The sequence below is a fragment of the Gopherus evgoodei genome, chromosome 10 (genome assembly GCF_007399415.2).
Source record: "Gopherus evgoodei ecotype Sinaloan lineage chromosome 10, rGopEvg1_v1.p, whole genome shotgun sequence".
Lineage (NCBI taxonomy): Eukaryota > Metazoa > Chordata > Testudines > Testudinidae > Gopherus > Gopherus evgoodei.
The window spans coordinates 13,015,619-13,041,898 of NC_044331.1; the positions used below are offsets into that span (position 1 = coordinate 13,015,619).

The window sequence follows — 26,280 nt, forward strand, 5'->3', positions numbered from 1 at the left end:
ATAAGTCACCTATTACAATCCTGTCACATTCCAATGAACTCAGGGATCCCTTCAGCTAAAGCACTTAAAGCTTAAGCACATGCATAAGTCCCATTGAAGTCACACACTTCAGTGCTTTGTTGAAGAGGGATGAGATAATTCATGTGTTTACAGTTAAGCATGTGCTTAAAGCTGGGATTTTCCAAGGGACTCAGGGCTGTTGGGTGCCCAACTCCCACTGAAAGTCCATCAATGAGAATGGGGCATCTGACCCCCTTAGGCCTTTTTGAAAATTCCAGCCCATGCAATGAATTGCAGCTTGAGGATGTACCAGGTAAATTCAACAGCATGGCATGGAAGATGCTTTCTCCCTTCTGCACAGTACACTGGGTATATCAATCAGCAGTCACGGACATAGATGCTAGAGGTAAAAAAAAAAAAATCAGCAATAAGGAAGGCTTGGGAGAGAGAGGAGTTTATTTTTGCCATCATTCAATGTAGAATGCATTGGTCTTTCAGCCGCTGGTGTTAATGGGACTTTCAGAGCAATGCCCCCTGTGCAGAGAGGGGAGAAATGTGCCAGTAAGTCTTACCAAGAATTGTTACCTAACTATATCCATAATGATATACATATACATGCATCCCATATATGAAACTGGAACAGCCATGTGATAAATTGTGGAAAAAATTAGTCCATCATTATTGTGCATCCTTGACGGCCTCATCTGCTGCCAGCCTGCCAACCCATCTCTGCACAGGACTGCTTACACCACTGTAGGCGTGCCAGATGTTTTGTTTTAAAAACAACCTGACAAATGTTTCCTTCTTTCCCCACCCAAGTGCAGGATGGGCAATATCTAGTGACAGATTCAATGTGTGATCTCAGGAAGGCTCTCCAGACCTGTGACTTCCACTGCCAGACATTTTTTGCCTACATTGGCCAGTCATATCAGAGCTCTGCAGAAAAGACATGAGTCTACTGGTGCTACAATGAATACTTGAGAAAAGAGACTACAGTCTCATCTCAAGCAGCGAGGAAAAAAATACCTACGATCCCAAACCATATTAAAGCTAAGGAAAACCAAGAATGGGGCTTAGTAATAGCATGTGGTTTAACCTAACCTATCCCAATTCTCTAGGGCAGGGTACACAGTGTCTATTGTTTCTGCTGTGATTTCTACTCTGCACTACAATATAGTTGACCCAGGTGAGATTCCAAATCCTGGGCTCTCACCCTTCATGGCACCAGGGAACAGCATACTCACGTCATTAGCAACAATATTCCTTCTGGGTGGCTGGCAAGCTTTGAAATGAAACCATCCCATCCTCTTTAGTGGGAAGAACAATGGTTATGATGTCAGACCTAAAGGATTAGGGCTGTAAAAAAGGGGTGAGTGGAAGGTGAACCTCAGGACTCTAGTAGGGTGACAGAAAAGCCTTGCCCGGGGGGTGAAGATACCTGCACACCAAACAAAGCCCTGCCCTTCCCCTCCTTCCGTGTATCCGATCACTAGAGGCAGAATTCCCCATCTACATGATGTGTCTTCCCTACAGCAATGGGAAGTCTTTCCATCCACAATCTGCTTGATTTTACGCTTGCAAAGGAGGAGTTCTGACACAACAAGAAATAATTACCACAGAAGAAGCCACAACCAGAGCCTTGCAGGGAAACATGACACACAGAGGCTTTAACATCGTTAGCCTAATTTATGGTCGAGAGACAAATCCGGGGCTATGGGCTGAGCCACAGTTATGCCCACACTTGCAGGCAAAGTTGAATGAGGCCAACAGAGCTGGTCATGGGAGCTTTCCCAGCTCCCAGGCAGGAGCAGGGAACCAGGACAGAAGTGACACACGCCGGCCGTTCTCAAGCAGCATTAATAAAGGTTTCGAAGGAAGCAGAGTTCAGGCCTCGTGTTTGGAGGACAACAGTGATTATACAAGGGCTACGTATAAGAGGGAAAACAGACGACATGGTAGCAGGACCCTATCTCCTTTGCTGCATAGGTTCTGACAATATCTCTGATGTTCAGTCCTGTTCCCAAAATATTTAAGCCAATAAAGCGAGCGGGGGAAAGGGAGAAGCCTTTTTAAAAATGGACCTAACAAGACAGCCAAGTGGCGTTGCTGACCCTTGTGACTCTATTGTAAGCCTCATGTTCTGTGGTGTTTTTCTTAAAGCCTCAGCGTCCGGAGTCAGGTTATTACCCGAGATTCTCAGCCTCCTTCCAAAGTGAGTTTGTAGCACTGGAGGTCTGGGGAAAAGCTTGAAAACGTGATTTTTCTCCGTGAAGTAAAGTTCTTGTGATTTTTGAGTCACTCAGAACTTTGAGGACCCTGGCTCATGGTTTTTAAATACCTGAGATGGGCAATGACACAGCAGATAGCCCAGTGACTTCATATCGAATGAACCTCATTTTTCCCTTGCCCTCTTTCTGCCATCTCTCACTAAGACTCCCCTTTATGTAGCTGCAAAAGGGCCACGAGTAGCCATGAGGCCATTAAAATAATAAGCAATCGTTCAACATTGTGGTTAAAGCACTGGTAACAAGGGATAGAAGTTCAAGGCCCAGCTTTGTCAGAGGCTCACCATGCCTCAGTTTCTCCCATTAAACGGAGACACTGATAGCCACCTTCCTCACCACAGAGTGCAATCTCAGCTCTGTAAGGTTTTAAGCAGCACTCTCAGAAAGCCAGTACACAAAGGCTGCTGCTCAGGGGCTGTACACAGAGTTTTGAATTTTGCCCCAGCAGGCTACATGTGCCATCTGAGGGGGCCAGTTTTTACCAGGTGCTGAGTGCCCCGTGAGAGCTAAGAACACCCAGCATGGTGCAGCTCAGGGTCCTTGGAAGTTAAAGATACACCTCTACCTCAATAGAATGCTGTCCTTGGGAGCCAAAAAAATCTTACGGCTTTATAGGTGGAACTGCATTATATTGAACTTGCTTTGATCCACCGGAGTGCGCAGCCCTCTACCATCACCCCCCGAGCACTGCTTTACAGCGTTATATCCAAATTCTTGTTATATTGGGTGGCGTTATATTGAGGTAACGGTATATCATTATATCAAAGTACTTAAGGGAGTTAAATTCTTTTCTCCTCTACTTACCTGCCAAGATCCAAATTCAAGGCTCTTGTGTTTCTGCTGCAACCACTGATGACATCTCAGTGGCAGGTACTTTGCTCCCCCACAGTGCTTGGAAATCAAGTCTTGGCAGATGAAGGAGAAAAAAAAAAAAGAGCTTTCTATGCACAGTTAAATAAAACACCATATCTGATCAGAGACTGACTCAGTACCCAGCTGGCTACTGCTGCCAATGCAAGCCCGAGTTTTGCTCTTTTCTCCTTGTACTGCCGTCGGACTGCTCAGTTTCTCCTGCTCCTCATATTGAGGACAGATAACCCAGGCCACGCAGTATCTGATGGCAATAGCTGCAGCACATGCAGCTGGAGTACTCAGGCTGTATAACAGGAGCCAGCCATCCCCAAGGTTACGTTCTACAGAGCTGCACAAATTCCAGTCCGAGATACTCTCTGAGCAAGAGAATGTGAAGGGGAATGGCTGCATGCCGTGCAAATCTCAGTAAAGAGGGGCATGCATACCCTGAGCCTGGAAGCTGATAGTGATATTATGTGGATGGTAATCAAGAGATTCACAGACTAGAGCAGGGGTAGGCAACCTATGACACACGTGCCAAAGGCGGCACACAAGCTGATTTTCAGTGGCACTTACACTGCCCAGATCCTGGCCACTGGACCAGGGGGCTCTGCATTTTAATTTAATTTTAAATGAAGCTTCTTAAACATTTTAAAAACCTTATTTACTTTACATACAACGATATTTTAGTTATATATTATAGACTTAGAGAAAGAGACCTTCTAAAAATATTAAAATAGATGTCTGGCACGCGAAACCTTAAATTAGAGTGAATAAATAAAAACTAGGCACACCACTGCTGAAAGGTTGCCAACCTCTGGACTAGAGGGATCACACTGGTGTTGTTGGGAGTTGATGTGACAACAGAATGAATGACTCATCCCCTAAACTAACACCGAGAAAGCAGGAAGAGGGGCATCTGCTGGATTTCAGTCTCTCCCGCAGAGCAGGAAAACCAAATAGACCTGATGCATAATAGGAGAATCTTTGCTCCATTCTATTGCCCGTCCCCCTTGACTTCCCTTATCTTCTCCATGTCCCTCTTGCCCTCTCAGCTCCATTCCCCCACTAGCTCGTCACTCCTTCAGTTCCTTTCTTTTTATCTGCATCCTCAGTTCTTCACTCTTCCTTTTAAACAAAGAACCCCGTAGAGCTAGTTCTCCTTCCCAGAACACAATGGGCACTTCCATAGGTTCCCTGATATAATTTAAGGGCCACCATCCTTATGTTTAGGCCTTAAAGCTGCTAGAATCCCATAAGTCAGGTTCTCTTGAGTTTAAGTAGGGTTACATTTTTCAAAAGCACTTCATTGACTTAGGCTCCAAAGTCCCATTTTTGAAAGTGACTTAAGCACTTAGAATGAAGTCACTGTTGAAAATAGAACTTAGGTGCTTTTGAAAACCTAACCCTAGATCTCTTTGTAAAAGCTACCACTCTGCTGCTGAATGAGTAAGGCAGCCCCCAGTGATCACAGCTTATGAAAGATTTGAAAAAGCAAAGAGCTAGATAATCAGGCCCACCTGATTTCTGCACAGTGCACCTGGGGTGAAAGTCACATGGGTCGTTTTCCTCCCCCAATCATGGGAACAGCTGAACACTAGCTGAAACAGCAACCGCAACCTCCCACATCCCTGGTATGACAACCCCTTCCCACTTTTTCTCCCCGCAGTGTCTCCAACACGGAGATGTGTGGCAGGAGCAGGCATCATAGGGCTGGCTAGACCAAATCTACAGCCCCCAGAGATTCCTTTCTTCAAGATTAGGGAAGCTCCCCGTCCCTCCTCCCCGACTCCCATGGGACAGCCCAGAGAGTATAAAAGTTTTAACTGATGTTAGTTTTCTATCCTAGAGTTGTGCTGATATTTCCACTGGTGCCCAGACAATGGCGCCAACGAAGGCATGGTAGTTAGCACCCCTCTCTATCTATGCCTGTGGTCATGATCGACATCCCAACAACTCCTCCAACCACAGACTACATTTCAAACCAATATAACAGTGGCTTTCCACTGCATTTGTAGGTATCACTAAACAGTGGGTCTGATCCTTCCTTTGGATAGGGCTCTGTGCCTACACTCACAGCACCTCTGTTCCATCACAACTAATATGCTTTTTTTCCCCCTTTTGGAAGTAGAGAGTGACAAATCATGAAACTGACCATGTTACAGAAATGCAAAAAAACCCGACTAAGTGCCAGGAGACACAGTTTGTAACTGTGTGTAGCCCATGCCAGGATTTGGGCCACATAAAATAGTGTGATCATCCCAAACCTGCGCCAGTGAAGACTTTACAGTGTCAGATAATAGTTGGTGGTTGTGAGAACCTCACACACTAATGTATTTATCTTCTCATCACTCATGCTATTATCTCTGTTTACATATGGGGAACCGAGGCAAAGAGAGATTAAGTGACTCACTCAAGGTCACACAGGAAGCTTGAAGCAGAGCCAGAAACTGAACTAAGATCCCCGGCCAGTACCTCAACCACCAGACCAGGCATCCATTCTTTGTTCCTTAACCACTGGTACCATGAGATATACAAGGGTGCCTGCTCCCATGACTGCCAGGTGTCGCATCTGCTCAAACGCCAATGAAAGCTGAGTTCTCTGGGCATGGAAATTAAAGGCTTGACTCATGAATGGAGACAGTTTGGATGTGACAGCTCCAGAGAGCACGATGCAGAGCGAGACTCCAGTTTTAAAACACTACCAAGTGCGGTAGGAATGTTGAGCAGTCACTGCCAAAACGTCACTATCAACATTTTCTGCATAGTGAGTACCAGCTTAAAGCAAACAAGTTACTGTTTCCCCATCATTTAATCTCTCTCAGTTGTGTGTGGGGGTGGGAGGGGTAGGGATCAGGGGGAAGGCTAGGAAACACGTGATGACACTGTGTCCTGGATATATTCCATGAATGTAATTTTTTGTGATGTCTTTTGGATACAAAGGGTTCCAAGTGTAATCAGGACGCTGGGAACCAAATAGAAAAAAAGTGTCTGAATCTATATACTACAAGCCACTGAAAAAAGGAGAAAGCAGAGGTCATTTAGTTTTCAACTTACATTTCCAGTACCTTGGAGTTTTGTTTAGATTTATTCAGAAGCACACTTTGCAACATCACAATGACAACACGCCATGAAAAACTGGATAGCATCCTTGGCCAATTTCTCCCCTGGTATAAAGAAGCAAAATTCCATCCATGACATTGAAGTGGTGCCCATTTACAGCAGGAGAGAATTTGGTCCTCTGTTCAGAGCCCATTTGCTTCAGGTAATGGGAATCATAGATTATTAGGGTTGGAAGGGACCTCAGAAGATCATCTAGTCCAACTCCCTGCTTAAAGCAGGACCAATCCCCAAATGACCCCCTCAAGAATTGAACTCTCAACCCTGGGTTTAGCAGGCCAATGCTTAAACCACTGAGCTGGAATCCTTTACCCATGTTGATTGCCACCTGTTCAAGGATCCCAAAGTGCTTGAAAACATTAATTCAGCCTCCCAGCTCAACACTCCCAGGAAACAGTCATTTTTACAGATAGGGATACCAAGGCACAGAGTGGGCAATGCACAGGAAACCTATGGCAGAGCTGGGAATGCAACCCCCAACTCCCATCCCTGTGCCAAACCCACCTCCAATGTGTGCTATTTTCTATATTTTTATATTATATAATTTCCAGTGTTTTTGGTAAGTAGGAATAAATGCAGGAAGACCACCATTTCCCATTGGCTCCAGGTGCTTATACACCTGGATCCTTCATGATGGTGATGCTTTGATGATGTAAGTGGGGGACAGACAGCAGGAGCGGATGAGTCCTGCCATGAGTGCACAGGACTGGACTCGATGACCTCTAGAGGTGCCTTCCAGTCCTATGATTCTATAAAAACATGAGGTGAGAGCAATGCCTCCACTTGCCAATGCAAAGTGCCCAAAAGTAGTAAGACTGGCTTTACAACCAGGCAGTTTTAAAAATATTTTTAAAAATTGGGGATTTTTCTTTGCTTTCTGGTGTCTGAGTCTTTAGGTGCCTCTCAATTCTTATTTTCAAGCTTTTCTCCACCACCATGAGGGAGAGAAATTTACTTTAAAAAAAGCTGAGGTTCTCATGTAGTCACAAGAGTCCAGGAGCTAGGGCTTAAACACTAAAACGTTATGAGATTCATGATGAGTCACAAGAGAGGCCAACACTGCCTCCTACCGGAGAGAGAGTAAACTTCCAGGAGACTCCCCTCCAGTAGTTTCCTGAAATCCTTCCATCAGGATTTCTGCTGAAATCCCCAAAGATCTGTGGTTATATACACAGGACTAACCACAAAGAAGCCAGACATCCCCAGACTCACTGTGGCTTCCTCTAGGTTCCTGGAAATGCAGTTCTAGTGGAGCCACATTACCAGGATTTCCCTACCTGCCATAGCACCATTGTAAAAGATTCCGCAAGCTCAGAGTGGGCCCCTTTGGGAAGTTAACCACCACCCTCCTGTCCAGGAGTGCTGCCAGCTTTTTTAGTGCCCTAGGCGGTGGAAGTTCCCGCCTCCAAAATGGCACCCCCGACAGAGGTGGCGGAAGGTCTGGCCTCCAAAATACCAACGACGACCGATGCTGCCGAAGATCCAGCCGCCGTGGTCGCCGCCCTCCAAATGTTGGTGCCCTAGGCGACCACCTAGGTCACCTAATGAGTTGCGCCATCCCTGCTCCTGCCTCCCTTTCAACCTCTCCCCATGCACAAATCCCCAGATCTAAAGAGAGCACATATGGTCCAAAGTCTGAAGACTGGGAGTGGGGAATGGGGAAGCCCAGATGCAGCTGATCCAAAGACCCCTCAATTCCATCCGAACTAACAGAGTGAACACCATGCACACACACGCACATCCCTACCCCTCCCTAACGGACATTATCTTGCCCCTGGGTTCTGTTTTGGAGATAAAGTCCTACTGAAAGAAACAGACAAACATGCACACATTTACACTGTGGTAGCCCCAGGCATGGATCCAGGCTCTATTGTGCTAGGTGCTGTACAAACAAACACAGAGATGGGCCACACCCCCAAAGAGCTTACAATCTGAGTTTTAAAAACACAACGTAAGCATAAGTCTTCCCAGGAGCTATCAGGTACCATTATTGTAAGAGATTAGAGATCTATTTAAATGATAGATGGCAACATAAAAATACCGGCAGAAGCTTAGCCAGGTTAGAACTAAGTTGATTGCTCCAAAAAAAAAATAAATAAATAAAAATCAATCAATACTGCCTCAGCTCTCAGAGCCAAAACCATAAAATTAAAGACAAAGACGAGCGATTTGAAATGCTCTCCTCCCTAGCAGTGAGATAGCCCTGGCTCCCACCAACACAACGCTCCTAGGTGTATAGAATGACACCTGCAGCAGTCCCTTGGCAACAGAGTCACTCATGGAAGAAAACATACCAGAGTTCTGCGGTAGGGCTCCAGAACACTAAAAATTTTATCCCAAAAAACCAGCTCAAGTTTCAAATTGCAATCGAATAGCCAAGGCCACACACTTAGCAAAACAGCATGCAAGCGCCCCAGAGGCTGAAGTGCGCTATCCTAAGGCAGCCAGCAGTATACCAAACAGGTTTATGGAAACTGATCTGTTTGTAGAGGGACGCATGAACATCCACCAAGCAAATAAGCCATTTGCTGTGGAAGAGTTTGCCTGGCTGTACAGGTGAGGTTACAGCCCATTTCATTGGCTCAGCTCTTGCTTTCAAGCACATTGTAGTGGTGGACTTGACTCCCAGTCCCTTATAGGAAAGGCAAACTGTCCAGAATGGCTGGTTCCCCACTCTGGGGAGATCTCTAAATCTAGTCTTCCAGCAAAGGACTTCAAACAGAAAAGAGAAAAACTAAGCTAGCACTGGGATTCCAATGCTCAAATTAGCAATAGGGCATTCGATACAACAACACTTTGAGGACAGAAGTGGAGCATAGGACGGGATCATTGCCCTCCAACCCAGAGCTGGAGGAATCAAAGCCACCAGCGGATTCCCTGCAGATGCATTGTTGAAGAGGGTGCTCCACGCTTGTCAGGATTAAGCCAGTGCCCAGAATCCATTTTGTGAACTACAGTATCTTCTGAACTGGCTGATCTCACTACAGCTAATGCTCCTGCCCTTCAGGAACAGTGACCAAAGATATGTTTGACTCCCCCTTTAAGACAAGGCTTCCCTTCTACTAAAGTTGCCAGAGCTCAGTGGCACTAACTTCAGACATAAGGGCTTGCATTATAACCAGCAATATGCTGCAGGAATCACAGTGCACGTCTCCCATGAAGAGGCTGAAAGGCCTCATTGTAATTAAGTTGCCCTTAGTATTGTCTGTCCAACAAGGCACAAGACCAAAAAACAAAGGCTTCTCACTGCTGGTCCTAGAAGCCCAAAAATGTTGTCCTTCTAAATGCCACATGAAGAATCTATACTGCTGAAGACTTTATAAGAACATGAATTCCTTCTATGCACTCTGTGATATAATATCTTTCATTCATATAAGGCTGGTCACGCCAATGAATCTCTAGTTTTATATCAGAGATCGGCAACCTTTGGCATGCAGCCCGCCAGGGAAAGCCGCTTGTGGGCCGGGATGGTTTGTTTACCTGCAGCGTCTGCAGTTTCAGCCAACTGCAGCTGGGCGCAGTTCACCGTCCTAGGTCAATGGGGGCTGCGGAAAGGGGCGGCCAGCACATCCCTTGGCCCGTGCCGCTTCCTGCAGCCTCCACTGGCCTGGCACAGCGAACCACAGCCAGCAGGACATGCGAACAGCCAAACCTGCAGAAGATGCAGGTAAACAAACTGTCCTGGCCCACCAGCGGCTTTCCCCAGCTGTTTTATATGCACACAAAATGATTCGAGATCACTTTACATTTAAGTTACATCCACACGAATGGTTTCACCCACCACTGAAATGCACCCCTCACTTGGGTGGAACCTGGAAGCATCAAACAGCAAGGTATTGGGAAAAGTTTTCAACTAGCAATAATCATACCTCAGATTAACTTCATTGGTTATGATACTGCCACTGTACTACACAATAGTTTTGGTCAGGATATAGAGACCACTGTGTACAGTTGAAACAGCAAGAGGAATTCAGGGATAGACAATAGACTCACAGACTTTAAGGTCAGAAGGGACCATTATGATCATCTAGTCTGACCTCCTGCACAATGCAGGCCACAGAATCTCACCCATCCACTCCTGTAACAAACCCCTAACCTATGTCTGAATTATTGGAGTTCAAATTGTGGTTTGAAGACCTCAAGCTGCAGAGAATCCTCCAGCAAGGGACCCATGCCCCATATTGCAGAGGAAGGCGAAAAACCTCCAGGGAGAATATGTTTCCCAATGGAAATTTGGCCAGGACACTGGAGTTAATACCCAATACTTGTGCAAAAAGATATTTAGGACTGCAAATGGCTAAGCTTTTAGTTTCAGGTCACAAAGATAGCAACTTTCTCAGAGAGCATACCCCATACTGGACTGGGGAAAATTTATGCAATATTTCAGTGGGATCAGGATTACTCATCATCACTCACACACTCTTATCCTTGGAGGTTCCCAACTCAAACACTGGTCAGGTTAGCCTTTATGTGGGTGCACACGTTTGCCGAGAGGACTAAGGACCTACAGTTTAGAAAATGTAAAGTTTGAGAGAGTGACAGAGACAGACTTTGCTAAGCAAGCTGTCACAATCATTCTACCAGCAGCGGAATCAGAAGTTTGAGAACCAGGCAATAGGACTGAAAACTTAAATCCAGCTCACACTTTAGAGACCAAGAATATTCCATCTGTTATACATTGTATTTGCGACCCCCTTACCTCTACCGATTATCTGGATCTTGTTTTAATCTGGTATCTCTAAAATAAAATGATGCAGGATACAAATGTCAAATGAAAAGTAAATATATCTTCACACTAAAAGAAAACCATGAATATGGCACAAAAGTGGACGAAAGTTCAATGAATATTAAAAGTACATAAGGGTTTTTCATAATTTTCCAAATGTTTCTTTTACTAACACTTTATAAATTCCTCAGGAATCTTGAAACTGACGTTGGTGTTGGTCCTGCTTTGACGGGGATTGGACTAGATGCCCTACCTGAGGTCTCTTACAACCCTGAGATTCTATGAATCTTTGCATCGGAACACTTCCATTACATATGTGAACGCACACACAAACGGATTGTGTTATTGTAATGTTGCTGATAAGGGCTAACCCACACACACAACACACCAGTTTCTTATGTAGCAGGGCTTGTGGATGCAAGGGCTGACAGTTTGCAGGGATTTCTGTTTATTTTTTTTTAATTAGGTCTCATGATAGTTTGGCTGCATACAGGTTTGTTATGTAGAGATGCTCCATGAATGCTGGGCTGAACAATTGGTTTGTTTATAGGTTCTCAATCACTGGGCTGCACAGACACATTTGTTACTGTAGAAATGCCAGGAATAGTGCTAGGCAAAGATTTTTTGGGGAAAAAATCTTTTCACTGAAAAAAAAATGCGGATTCAGGTTGACTAACGCATTTTGAAATCTCTTGTCAGGTTTGCCGAATGGCTTTGATGAAAGCAAATAAACGAGATCTGAATAAAATCCTATCTAATTTTGGATTCCAAACAATTTTGTTTCAAATTATATTTCAATTTTATTTTTTAAAAGGTAAAGGCCACTTTAAAAAATATCAGTTATTCGCACAGCTTTCCTCGTGAAAGCTGGTCTGTTACTGAAGGGATTCCATGAGCTTCGGGAAAAGCGCACTCTGATGCTGTAGCATCAAACACAACAGCTGACCTTATAAGAAAAAGAAGCAGATGAAAAAACCCTCAAAATAAGATGACAATATTTGCAAATAGATACAAGAAATAAAAAGTAAGCTGACATTATTGCCTGCTAATCGCATAGTATCTCTTTAAAAGAAAGGAAAAATGCAGAGCGTGACATTCCTTTTGCATTTTGCCCTGTTTGCCCAAATATGTCATACTCTGAACTTAGGCAGCAGTGAGGATTCTTCCTGGTGCTGCGCTCAGGCCAAAGCTCCCACGGTCTTCAGGATTTCTGTCTGAGCCAAGGCTGCACAATTCGGCCCTAACTCCTCTGTAATAATGACACTCAGCAATATACTAGTCCTCTGTTAATGCCATGCCAATTTTATTCTCTGGGTGAGAGGCCAGAAGTGGGTAGAAGTAGCAGCTAATTCACATTCTCCCTTTCAAAAAGGCATTTGCAGCACTTTTCTTGTTGGAGCTCAATGAAAAACACATTCATTGTTTAACACGATGGGCTGTAAACCTGTGTAGTACAGTATTTTCTCATTCCATTGTTCCCTCACAGAATGGAAGTAATAAAGCAAATCTGCAGCTACATGAAATTTAGGGCCCTGTCCTGATCTTTAACACAGAAATGTGTATCCATCAGCTTGTCACAGTGAGTCTAGGTATCCTATGAAGCATTTTCTGCCCACCCAGCATTTAGGTGCTCATAGGCATCTGAGAATGTGAGAGCCTCGCCAGATCTAATGTAGACTCCAAATGCATTCAAGGGGGAAGATATTTACATTTCTGCTTATGTGAATTCACATACAAATTCATCTGTTTCAAGGCACACATGACACCTGGCGACAGTTGAACCTAGGTGCCAAGTGATGGTGCCACGTGGTTTCAGAGACAGTGAAGAAACTGAATAACTCCATGTGAAGTGAGTCACCCTGCTTTAGATGCCAGTGAGGGGGTGGGAGAAGGCAGAATAGATTCAGGTTTCCAAGCAGAGAGGGATTAGTATGTGAAATAAATAGGACTGCCAACTTTCTAATCGCAGAAAACCGAACACCCTTGTCCCACCTCTTCTCTGAGCTCTGACCCCCCCAATCACTCCATCTCCCCTCCCTCTGCCACTCACTCTCCCGCACCCTCACTCATTTTCACTGGGCTGGGGCAGGGGCTTGGGGTGCGTGAGAGGAGGAGGGCTCCAGCTGGGGGGGCTCCGGGTTGGGGCCAGAAATGAGGGGTTCAGGGTGCAGAAGGGGGCTTCAGGCTGGGGCAGGCAGTTGGGGTTCAGGGAGGGGTGAGAGTTCTGGCTGGGGATGCAGGTTCTGGGATGGGACTGAAAACTGGACACCTGGCAACCCTAATAGAAAAACAGAACTGTGTAAGTTAAAAACCAAACACCCATCTTTTGATCAAATATTGTAGTACAGTGGTGGGCAATCTGCAGCCCGTGGGCCTCACGCAGCCCATCAGGGTAATCAGCTGGAGGGCCACGAGACAGTTTGTTTACATTGACCATCTGTAGGCACAGCCTCCCACAGGTTCCAGTGGCCACAGTTCGCTGATACTGGCCAACAGGAGCTGCGGGAAGTGGTGCAAGCCACAGAGACATGCTGGCCACCACTTCCCGCAGCTCCTGTTGGTCAGGAACAGTGAACTGCGGGCACTGGGAACTGTAGGCAGCTGTGCCAATGTAAACGAACTGTTTCACAGGCCGCAGGTTGCCCACCACTACTGTAGTATAACATTTGTTATTTTAAGTATTCATTCACAGATAATTAAAATAGAACAAATCACCACTCGTGCTTGTATCGAGGCCTGGCACTTTTTTTTTTAAATTTCAACTGATATTGATATTTATATAATTTTTCCACATTTGTGGGAAATCATAGGAGGGAGTCAGACATTTGGGAAACCAGACAATTTAATGACAGAAGTTATGATTCAAAAAGTTAAAGCTTTATAACCATTCAAACACAAAACTGTCAACATCGCAAGCCAAAATATACACAGTAAATATCCTGAGAACGGCTGAAATCAAATGAAGAAGTTCTCAAACAGCATTGTTTTGCCTATCTGAAATGTCGATTATCGATGTTTATCAGTTTGTGTGAGTACGGTGAAATCAATGTTTACTGACATTTACTGATAAAAATCTAATCCTCCCAAGCCTAATGATATGTGACCATTATATGCCAAACCTAAAATTAAAAGGGAAAACACATCGAGTACTTTAGGCACAAAATTCAACCTGTTGGACATTACTTTAAAATGTATTTTTGTTTTTTAATTATACTGTGCTTAGTACAATAGGATCCTGATCCAAAACTGGAGCTGCCAGGCACTATAGATAACTATATATAATCTTCAAAGCAACATGCTCCAGATATAAAGGGTGGGTGTCATTTTATTTTGGCCCAGAGTTTATTTTAAATGTCAACTAAAGTATTTCTACAATTTCCCCCAAAAATTTTGACAAAGACAAATTTGTCTTTGTCTGTTTGTTTTTACAAAACCCCTCCCATTCCCTATAGCAGTGTTTCCCAAACTTGGGATGCCGCTTGTGTAGAGAAAGCCCCTGGCGAGCCGGGGGTTTGTTTACCTGCTGCGACCGCAGGTCCAGCCGATCGTGGCTCCCGCTGGCCGCGGTTCGCCACTCCAGGCCAATGGGAGCTGCGGGAAGCGGCAGCCACTACGTCCCTCAGCCCGCGCCGCTTCCCGCAGCTCCCATTGGCCTGGAGCCAGGGCTGGCTCTAGCATTTTTGCGGCCCCAAGCAGAAAAAAAATAAAAAATAAATAAATAAAGCCGTGTCCACGATCAGCGGCAGCTCTACCACCACTTCTTCTATGGTGGCAATTTGACAGCAGGTCCTTTGCTATGAGAGGGAATGACGGCCCCGCCGCCCAATTGCCGCCAAAGGGCCGCACGTGCCGCCTCTCTCTTCATTGGCCGCCCCAGGCATCTGCTTGCTACGCTGGTGCCTGGAGCTGGCCCTGCCTGGAGCAGTGAACCGCAGCCAGTGGGAGCCACGATCGGCTGGACCTGCGGACGCAGGAAATAAACCAGCCTGACCTGCCAGGGGCTTTCCCTACACAAGCAGCCTCCCAAGTTTGGGAAAAATTGCCCTATAGTATCAAAAACAAACACTGACACACCAAGCACCTGAAAGTGAAACTGACTTAATTAACTTCATACGCTACAGTGATTGGTATAGTATAAGGACCTCGAAAGAAGAAGAGTTATTCAAGCACATTCATAAGGTGACTGAACTTTTTAATAAACACCATAGAGTGACAGTAAACTGGCTGTTTTAAATTTTTCCACTTCCAGTAAGCTCAGGTGCTATTAGTAAAATAAGTGAAGAATTTAGATTGTTTTTATGATGTAAGGGCTTTCCAATGACATTTAAATCATTCTTTTTTTTTAAAAATCTCCAAAATTCTATTGCCAAAGGAAGGATTGTGGAGAAAGTAACTCATTATGTAGGACCTAAACAGATACAAAGTTCTATGCTCACATAGCTGTTAGCTAAGGCCTGGTCTACATTAAAACTTAGGTTGAGTATTACGCTGAGTACAAAAAAAAAAAAGAAAGAAAGAAAATCATGTCCTCAAGTGCTATTGCTGTGCCAACCCAGCCCTCTGTGGAGACCCAGCTAGGTCGACAGAAAAATGCTTCTATCAACCTAGTTACTGCTGCTCAGAGGTGGTGTTCCTAGAGTGACAGAAAAAATGCTAGTCTGCATCTGAACTGTGGGCTTAGAGGCATAGCTATCCTACAGCAGTGTCCATAATGTAGATTTGACAGAAAAAAAGCCAACCAACAAAACAAAAATACCATGCTGTTTTTACAGTGGTGCTGACATCCAGGAGGTAGATGCAGAAAAAAAAAATAAAGATGTGTTAATTTCAAGGTCAATTAGAAATGCAGGGAAATCAGATCCGTGATTGCCAAATGGGAAGGGACATCAGGGAAAACACATTTTGCTTTTCTGCTTCCTAAGCAGCAGAGAAGAAAAACAATACACACACAAACAACTCTTGTCTCTTTAGTTACTGAGTTTCCCCTTTAATGCTGTAAGCAGTCATTTCGAAACCTTGATTATTTGAAGTGAGAGCGCCTAGGAGCCCCATTGTGCCAGATGCTCCACAAACGAAGCTAAAAGATAGTCCCTACCCCCAAACAGTTTAGTTATATGTATAGCTCCACCAACATGCTAGGGTTTCAAGTGGGACTTGGAAACAAAAAATTGTTGGCTACTGGACTCGGGAAATCTGAATTCAGTTCCCACGTCTGCTACACACTTACTGTGTGACACTGGGAAAGTCATGTTCCTCATCCCTAAAACAGAAAGTATTATTGCACTCTTCTCCTCTCCTCGGTCCCTCTTGTCTATTTAGATTGTAAGATCTTTGGGACAGGGATTTTCTCTTCCTATGCGATTTTAGTTGGGACTTCCAGGCACTTATACTGGTGGGGAGAAGTGCGAGACTCCATGAATTCCACTAGGCACTTTTTTGTTGCTATTGATTTTACATAGAAGGCACTCAGATATCAGTATAAAACCCGAGAGAGATCAATACTGTAATACAAATAATCAGTATGAAGAGGAAGAATGGCTGGTGGTTATAGTAGTGTGATGTCGAACCAGGGCTCCTGGGTTCTATTTCTCAGTCTGCCAGTGAGTTGTTATGAAACTGTGTAAGTTTAAAACATCTCAGCTACGCCAGTTCACATTTGATAATAATCTGCCCTGTGTAAATTGTGTGTGGAATATGCTTATGTTTGCTATCATGGAAAAATGGTTTGGGAGCAGGGTAAATACACAAATGAGAACAATCCTTCTCTCATACTGTACATACAGACCAACTACACCAAAGCAATGGAGCTCCTCTGGATTTACACTGGAATAAGTGCAAAATCTTGAACCTTTGAAAGGTGGGGAGAAGAGAAAATTCCACCCCCCCCCCCAAGGACATTTGTCTCCAAGTGACCAATTTGCATGGAAGGAGAGGATCACTTCTCTTTTTCCTAACAGAGCAGAGGGACACTGCAGCCCAGGTGGCCCACCATTCAGTGGGGCTAGAACTAGGGGTGCTACCGCACCTCCTGGCTTGAAGTAGTAATAACCACCACCAAATACATAGCTTCCATCAGCAGCACCCCCAGTATAAAAACTGTTCCAGCACTACTCCCATTAATGCAGAAGGGGCTAACAAGGCTAAATGCTGTTTACAGACTTAACACAAGAGACTCCTGCAATGCAGAACGAGACTCTTGGATCCAATTCATAGCCTCTCCAACCACTAATTATGTTTATAATACTTCAGGCCATTAAAATACACATGGATACAGGGCTGCCCAGAGGATTCAGGGGGCCCAGAGCAAAGCAATTTCGGGGGCCCCTTCCATTAAAAAAAGTTGCGACACTATAGAATACTATATTCTCCTGGGAGCCCCTGCGGGGCCCGGGGCAAATTGCCCCACTTGCCTCTCCCCCCCCCCCGGGCGGCTCTGCATGGATATGATTGGGCCTTGCCATGCATATGTGAGGCAAAGATATTTTGGAAGCTCAGGCCGGCCAAAGACAAGGAACGCAGTAGAGGACTTTGGTCTTGTGATGGATCTTAGGACTTTTAAGCAGCCGATCATTCTTCCAGAGATCAAAAGTATTTCTTGTGCCCCTAAGGAAAACAGCAGCAGAAGCTACTGTTAAGCATTTCTCTACTTAAAAAATTAATTCATGAAACTAATCAGCCCAAACGCCTGCTATAGGATCAGACATTTAATCCTTTACACATTTAATCAAAAGCCATAATCAAAACACGCATTCTGCAACAGACAAAGAACAGACACGTACTGTAGCATTCTTCATCTTTATAATGCTACCCATATAAATACTTCTCTATTAGCACAAGTAAAGAAGGTCCCAAACCAAAATCCCAAATACGATCTCTCCCAAACTTTAGGGGTGTTCAAAATCCAAACCCAGATCTGGATCAGATCTGATTTGCAGTGGTTTGCTGTGCAAAAGCTTTACAATGAGTCAAACCCAAACTCCTGATCTAAACATCCCCAAGAATCTGAAGATGTTCAGCATCTTAATCTGGATGGGGTTGATCCCCATTTTTCAGTCACAGACCCTCTCTGGCCCCAAAATAAGAAATATCAGAAGGATTCTCACACAGTAAGTAGAAATGTTATCAAACCAGCAGGTTTTGTTCAGTGTCAGAATGACTTTCAGCTGCAAAACAGAGGGAGGTATAGTTCAGTGGTTTGAGCATTGGCCTGCTAAACCCAGGGTGCTGAGTTCAATCCCTAAGAAGGCCACTTAGAGATCTGGAGCAAAAATCAGTACTTGGTCCTGCTAGTGAAGGCAGGGGAGTTGGCCTCAATGACCTTTCATGGTCCCTTCCAGTTCTAGAAGATTGGTCTGTCTCCTATTATTATTACTATTCTCTAATGGGAAAGGAGCATCAGAGACAGTTTTCACAGGAATAACACAGCTAGCAAAGATATATTACAGAAAAATGAACCATAAGTGCAGAACTGGCGCTAGGATTTTGAGCGCCCTAGGCGGACGGCAATTTCGCTGCCCCGCCCGCTGGTCCCGCGGCTCCGGTGGAGCTGCCGCAGTGGTGCCTGCGGAGGGTCCGGTGCTCCGCGGCTCCGGTGGAGCTGCCGCAGTGGTGTCTGCGGGAGGTCCACCGGAGCCACGTGAGCAGCCAACCATCCGCAGGCACCACTGCGGCAGCTCCACTGGAGCCGCGGAGCACCGGACCCTTCGCAGGCACCACTGCGGCAGCTCCACCGGAGCCGCCTGCCGCCCCCCTCCAGCGGCGCCTTGACCCCGGCAGCTCAGACTCCCTCTCTGTCCCAGCAGCAGCAGCTGCTCAACCATTTAAAAAAAATTTGGGGGCACTTTTTGGTGCCCCCAAATCTCGGCACCCTAGACAACCGCCTAGTCCGCTTAAATGGTTGCGCCAGCCCTGCATAAGTGACAACCAGACAATTCCTGGCAAGTTCCATCCCAACCAAAACATTTCTTTTCTCTCTCTGTTATTTCAAAAATACCCAAGTGGCGAACATATTAATTTCACAGCTAGTTCCTCGGCACTGCTAAGAAAGAGGTTTAAATGCAAATTCTCACTATAGGAAAATAATTACTTGAATCAAAAGTATGCAATAAACTAGCAGGAGAAAGCTTGCCTTGCGGTTAAGCTGTGGACTGGAGCTCTGGGTCCAGTTGCTTGCGCTGTCACAGTCTGATCTTGGATTAATCAGTTGGGCCCTGGTCCTGCAGTATTTAACTCAATGGAAGTTTTGCCACTGAGTTCAATGAGTGTAGGATCAAGCTTCTGTGCCTCCCATCCTTTTCAGTTGTCTTGTCTAGTTACTTGCAAACCCTTTGGGGGCAGGGAATGCCTCTTACTGTCTGTCTGTACTGCACCAAGCACCATGGGCCCTCAGCCGGGGCTTTGAGGTGCTACTGAAATACTGCTAGTATACTCAAAACATTTCTAAGAAATGTCTAATGAAGGCCTGGATTCAGATCTCCTCCCATGAGAGTTTTACCTTTGGGTTCCATTGGAGCATGACTGCAGCACTGGAACATCTTTTTCATTTGTTACAGTAAAATAACTGCATAATTAGTACCATGTTTGCTACTCTTTGGTGTCTCTCTGGTTCGGTTTTTTTTTTTCAAACTGAAGCAAAAGATGTCAGAGCCAGCTCAGTTATGCTGGTCACTAAGAACTATATTCATGTATCTAAGAGCAGAGTCTGGTTGAGGGGCTTTTTGATTGTGTTTACTGCCGCTGGAATCATTTTGAGGATTATTTCTTCTTGAATTCAGCATTTAAAAAGCTTTGTAACATAATTCTGGATAAAAAAAAATATAGAACAGGCTGAGTATTGCCTCAGATACCAAATGCAAGCACATTCCAATCTCATACAAACCTAAAGCACTTGCATTTTTGTACATATATTAAGGGGGCCTGTTGCCAGCTCCAGCTAATATTTATTGCACGATAAAGCTCTGCAGAGAGAGTTGAGTACAGTCCTCTAAAGTTTTCTTTCAGGAAACTAAAAAAAAACCACCACAGTTTTACATTCATTTCCATGTGAGCTCCTCCAACATACTAAGAGGTTCCAACAGTCATTTTTCCTTTGCATCCTTTACCCTAACCAATCCTCCTCCATCACTTGACAAAAACACAAATAGCTGCATTCAAAGCTGTTTATAGCAAACAGACATCTCGGTAGATTCTTGTAAAAACAGGTGCACAAAAGCATAGTATTTTTCAAACGTATTTCCCATATGCATGTCCCGTATCTAAACGGCCCTTGACTTCAGCAGATGTTATGTCCTCGCAACTAGGTCAGTTTGCACTGGAGCTATCGGAGGCTAAAGGCGGAGGAGAGAAATTAAATTGTGCTCCTGCTCCACAGACTGTGGCTGTCAAACAGATCTCTTCTCTTAAGCTAAAGCAATGAATTCACCACCAGTTAAGCAGAGATTTGAGTGGCAGGGTGGTGATCAACAGCTTGGTGATCAACGGTCAGGTGCACTTGCTGCATTATCTCCACTTAAACTATTCCAAAATATAATGAAAGTAAGAGTTCAGGGAAATAACTGTTGCCAAGGTATCTGGATCAGCCTCATCTAAATCACTGTCAGTATGCATGGTCAGCATGACTGATCATACTGCTGCCTTCGTTTGAAAATCTTGGCTCCGGCCTTTCATTGCTTGTGCTATCGGCACTTTATCCGTCATACACACAAGTATGGCCTATGGCCTATACACACCTGTGGGCCTATGCTGCAGAAGAAGAAAAAATAAAACAGCTTTTCAAGTTGCTGCTTAAAATCTTGAGCAACTTGTTGGCAACCTTCTGCAGCAGGAAAGCCTGCAGTGGATGAACTGTGCTTTCATCGCTGTCACTACAATTACTGATAAATTCTATTTTCAAAAAGGATACAGGACAACTCAACTAAGCCAACACATTTTTCAGCAAACATGCAAACAGGGAGCATGCACCAGTCTCAGAAATTAAGCACGCAGGGTAGGTTATTTGCATACACGAGGCAAAATAGGCTCATAATAAAGATAGGTTATTTCACACAGTCATTTCACATATGTAAATTACAGCAGACAAGTGCAGTGTAACTGACAAATGCTCCAGAAGGTAATGATCAAACTTTCCATAAGAGTTCACATATAATCTCAAAGAGACAGGCTGATTAAACATATACATCTACTAGTGGAGCCCCGGGGTATTTTGCCACTGACCTGAGCAGGAGGATTGAGCTATATAGATTATTAATATAGTATCATAGCCATTCATGGTGCTTTACAGACACAAAAGCAAGAGAGCCCTGACCCAAGAACACAGCACCTACAGGATGTATAGAAAGAGCATGTACACACACACAGCACATGCTTGCATGGGTATAGAAATAAGATTAGATAATACACACGCAGAATCTGCACATATGGACAAAGTTTTTTATTTTCCTATGAAACCAGTGACCACTAGCAAATTCCATAGTGTCAAAGCAAAGCACACTTGCTTGCTTGTTAGGCCTGACTGAATAACTCACCCCTTTGACACCATGGAATTTGCTAGTGGTCCCTGGTTTCATAAGGAAATAAAAAACTTCTTACATACCTGCAGATTCTGAAGTTAAGTTTCCAATCATCCTCACTGTGCGCACAACACAGCAGAAATGAATTCTGAGCAAGCCAGTTTGTCACTCTCCCATAAAAAGGTAAGTGCACCCTCCCCACACACACGCCCCTCCAGGAGTTACAAATAACTGAGGAAAGTTATCTGGTCAAGCAAAATGGAACCATTAATTCACTAGTTGGTTATTTCTAACAAGGCAAAAAGGATTTTATTCAACTTCCCAGCAGTATTACAGATTGTAATTATACTATCGCATCTCTATTTGCTTTTCCTTCTCCGTTCTCACTGGCTTCCTTCTCAGCCAGAGTTGTCACTCGGGGCTCAGTCTTGCAATCCATGCATGCTCATGCAAATAGTCCTTACTCATATGAGCAGTTCCAATGGGTTAAATTCTGCTCCCAGTCACCTCCGTGCAATTCTGTAGTACTTCCATTGATTTCACCGTAGTCACTCCTGATTTTCACCACTGTTACTGAGAATAGGATTTGGGACACCTCGTCTGAATAAGGACCTTTACATCAGTATTTTACAAAACATTTCCCACCCCTGCTCAGGGACAAGTTCAGCTCCACAGGTGCTCACGCAAGTGGGGAAATGCTAGTGTAGACGCAGCCATTTATATATTGCTCTTCGAATGAAATTCCACATTTGCATCTGTTAGTTGTACTAAAGACTGGCTGGCATTTGTGGAGGCTGAAAATAAGTGATACAGGAAAACAGCAGCTCTAACCACTGGCCTGGGTTCACGCTGTGGTATTTTTCATTGGCTAGTTGTCTAGTGCTGTTTATAGATCTGGCTAGGTGTTGATGCAGGATATCCTGCTGAACAATATAAAGTGACTATATCATGCTGTTAAAAGAGATGGAGGAGGGTAAAGTTTAGCAAGGCCTATGTAGAATTTATACCCCCAAAAGGCAGAGGCGCCAGAGTCCCCTGAATTCCATCTGGAGCTTCACTGTTGCTACTCATTTTACATGGCCGGTGTTGAGATACTACAGTGATGGATGTGCATAAACCCCTAAGATAGTAAAAATTCATATAAAATTACCTCTATGGGTGCCACTGACAGAGAGACCATCTAAGTGGTATTTTATTCCTTGGTTTATGAGTTTAGCATCAGGTTGTACCTCACTCATTCACATTGACAGGTAGCTCCCACTGAAATTGGGGACCTACCCATGGAGTAAGATATTACTCAATGTGAGTAAAGCATGGCACCATCTGTCACTTAAAAAAATTCAATATCCATAGACGTTCATATAATATGATTTCATTGCTGAATTTACAATGTGGTGCATTTTATCATACATATATAAAGTTACATGTATCACTTTAGGGAAACAACTGTGAATGTTTATTTAATATGGTAGGGTATTTAATGGTGCTTATGATAATTCCATTTCACTTTAAGTTACATACTGTCTACCACACTATGTGGGATGAGAGAGATTTTCAAGAACCTATTTAGAAACACAAGAGCCATGGGCTTTCAATTGGATCTATGCTCCTAAATCACATAGGCTGTTGAAAAAATCCCACTCATATTTACACACACTGAAAGATGACTCCTTTTCCGCTCCGGAGGCTGTCCCAACACATATACAAGGGCGTGCATGTTTATACAGCGGTATTCCTAAGTTGGTCACTCAAAGCAACTCAGTTTTCCCATTATAACAGACCTCATTATGTAGCTTCTGTGATAGACAATCTACAGCACTTTTACCTAACAGTGAAGGTTTGTGGGGGTGTGTACTTACCAGTGACTAGCACAAGGAACACTACTGACACAGGGGAGATAGAATAAATGCCCTATTCTGTCTACTTCGTATCTATTCAACGGAACTCGGGCTCTGTGACATTTGATCTCAGTTACCGGCCAGCTGGAAACCAGCAACCCCACCAGTCTATTCTGTACGCCCATTAAATGCGCTCGGGTTTGGAAACCAGCCCCCTAGTCTCCCTGGAGTTGGACAGGCACGCGAACAAGAGACACAGAAGAAGGGTAACCCCTCAGCAGTGCTGAGTCATTTACAACAGTCAAGCGTTTCACAGCTTAAGCACGATTTGTCCCACTGGGGTTTGCAAGCCACGTTGCTGTGGGTTAACGGAAACCCCCTCCCCTTGTCTTTCTCTGCAATCCCCAGACACATTCACAGCAGCAGGGGCCGACAGGAAATTCACCTTTGAGCATTAGCAAGAGAAAGTACAACAACTTGCAGCTGTTCATCAGGTATTGTAACTTTAGCCACCACAGAGGTGGAAGGTGGCTCTCGAGGAGAGGGGACGAGGAAAAAACCCCAAAAAGCTCGCTACCCATACAGCCTGGGGCACAGATCTGGGCCACACACTTTACTGCATCGAGCTTGGCTGTTGCATCAAACAATTGCGGATTGTCAAGTAGGACGTACAGAAAATGTTCTCTCAATTACGTGTGTGTGTGTGTTCCATTTACTGACCGAAAGACACGGAGTGAAGCGAGGGCACACACCTCTGGCACCTCTAAATCCAGAGCAGGAAGCGGAGGCAGTCGATTTAGCTGAGATGGGTCACCCCGGCGATACCCAGTCAGGCTACCTGAGGATCGAACGCCCGGCCCCAGGGGAGCTCCCGGCCCTTTCTCGCTGCAATCTGGAGCGCTAATACCTCCCGGCCCCCTGCCCTTTGGCGGGACTCTCCATCCCCTCTGCAGCACTTGCTGAGAGCCGCCTGCTTGGGGGAAGGGGGAGCGATCCTGCCGTCCCTACACATGCCCCGGGGCCGGAGCCGGGGCACACTCACCAGGTAGGCGCCCACGGTGCCCTGGGCCAGCATCAGGGCGCACTCGGACACCAGGAAGATCTTGATGTTGGAGAAGCAGGAAACCTTCTTTTTCCGCTTCTTATTCCGCTGCGCCTCGTCCCCCTGCAGCTCGCCGCCGCCGCTGCCCGCGGACTTCTTCCCAGGCATCCTTCCCCGCGCCGCGGAGCCCAGCAGCTCGCCGCTCCCGCTGCTGCCAAGGGGATGGAGGGCGCAGCGGAGCTCCTGCGTCCCCGGCTGCTCGCCTCCTCCTATGCCGGAGCGGGCTGTGCCAATCACAGCGGCAGCTGCCCGGCCCCTGCCTCTCCTCTGGCTGCCAGGGCCAGCTCCCCACCGCCGCCTCCCCCTCTCCTCCTCCGCTCGCCCTGCTGCGCACGGGCTGGCAGCGCCGCTGTCTCTCGCCAGCCCGGCTCCAGCCGAGCGCGCTCCCCCTCCGCCTGCGGCTGCAGCCGGGAGTGGCTGTGTGTGGGCAGAGGAGGGGGGTTGATCCCGGGCTAAGGGGGCTGCTGGGCTGGCCTGTCCCGGGACAGGCAGGGCAGGGAGGGATGCAGCTGGTGCAGCCCCTCCCGGAGTCCCAGCGGCAGCTCTCAGCAAGGGGCAGTGTCCACCTCAGCCCATTTCCCCAGGGTGGCAAGAAGGATCCAGCAGCTGAACTGATCCGGCCAGCTTAGTTGCCTACTCGCTCCCTGGCACCCCACCAGCCTACAGCTTCTGGGCACTGCCTGGTGGATCCCGGCTCCCCAGCCCATGCCAACCCCAGGCAGACCCACAGCGCCCTGGCACTGACCAACCGACTCCAGGCAACAAATAGACAATTCTTGGGCACCAGCCAAGGATTCAGGCAAACCCACTGCTCCCCTGCACATCGGTGAAGTCTCCTTTCGCACCTGCACTCTCTAGCTCTACATACTGACTGCTGGGTGCCTGCCATTAGCTTGTAAGAGCCCCCATAAACATCAGGCTATTGGAGGGAGAGATTTTTTTTTCTCCCCTTCCCAACTGCTTGGTTCAACTTGGTGCTGCTCCATATGGCACTTTGGGAGGAAAGTGGGGGGTGGATGTATCCCAGGCTACAAACATTACAATTCGCTCTAGTTTTTGGACCCTTCTGACTTTTTCCTAGTGCAACTTGCTTTACTGCCTCCTAGGAGCAAGACCAGAAATGTTTGATGTTCCAATCTGGACAAGGGGAGGGAGAGATTCTGATTACCATGGAGGCAGTACAAATGAGAAGAAGGGGAAGGGCCCAGTACAAGTCGGGTAGAGGAGAAAGCAACATGCAGAAGTTTGTTTGAACACAACCTCAGCAAAAAAAGGGAACTGTGGACAATAGAGCCAGACCCTAAGCTAATGTGAATGGATATAACTCTACTGGACTGCAGCAGCAGAGATACAATGAGCTGCAGCAGCTGAGGATCCAGCCCACCTAGTTTCTTGTCATGCCTTGATAAAAGCACTTGCTTTTATGTGTCTGAAAACACACGGACTTTCGGCCACTAAGAACCCTACCAAAAGCAAGTTATGCTGCTTGCAAACAATTAATGAGAATGGAAATTCACTCCCAGTACTGCTTTCTATGCCCCTGACAAGCTCTTGTTCTAAGGTATATGCATCATATGCATGACCCCTTCTAATGTCACTTGCTTTAGATTATCGCCAGCTCCAGAGTTCTAATGTCAAGAGATCTCCTTTTAAAGACCACTGTATAGCACTTCTTCCATTACAGATCACATTCCTTCTCCACCGCATCAAAACCTGAGCTCCTGCTTTGCTCGAAGGGCATGCCTTTCAAGTTGAGTGCGTATTCTCATATTCTGTCATGGTTTCTTACCTATTAATTCCTCAACCACTGGTATTGGACCAGGCGTTACTGGAAATTCTGGTTTGAGGA

General features: G+C 45.6%; 1 protein-coding gene and 1 non-coding gene across 2 annotated transcripts in view; both read right to left on the reverse strand.

The window, feature by feature from the left end:
• SLCO3A1 (solute carrier organic anion transporter family member 3A1) overlaps positions 1 to 24,677 on the reverse strand; it is a 205,975-nt gene extending 181,298 nt beyond the window's left edge. The window contains 1 exon segment of the mRNA XM_030576690.1: positions 24,372 to 24,677. Within this exon segment, the coding sequence (XP_030432550.1) occupies positions 24,372 to 24,539 (168 nt within the window). The 5' untranslated portion in view covers positions 24,540 to 24,677.
• Positions 10,026 to 10,171, reverse strand: LOC115659280. Its single transcript, XR_004002503.1, has one exon. It is a non-coding gene; the product is annotated as a U4 spliceosomal RNA (small nuclear RNA).
• Positions 24,678 to 26,280: the final 1,603 nt, after the last annotated feature.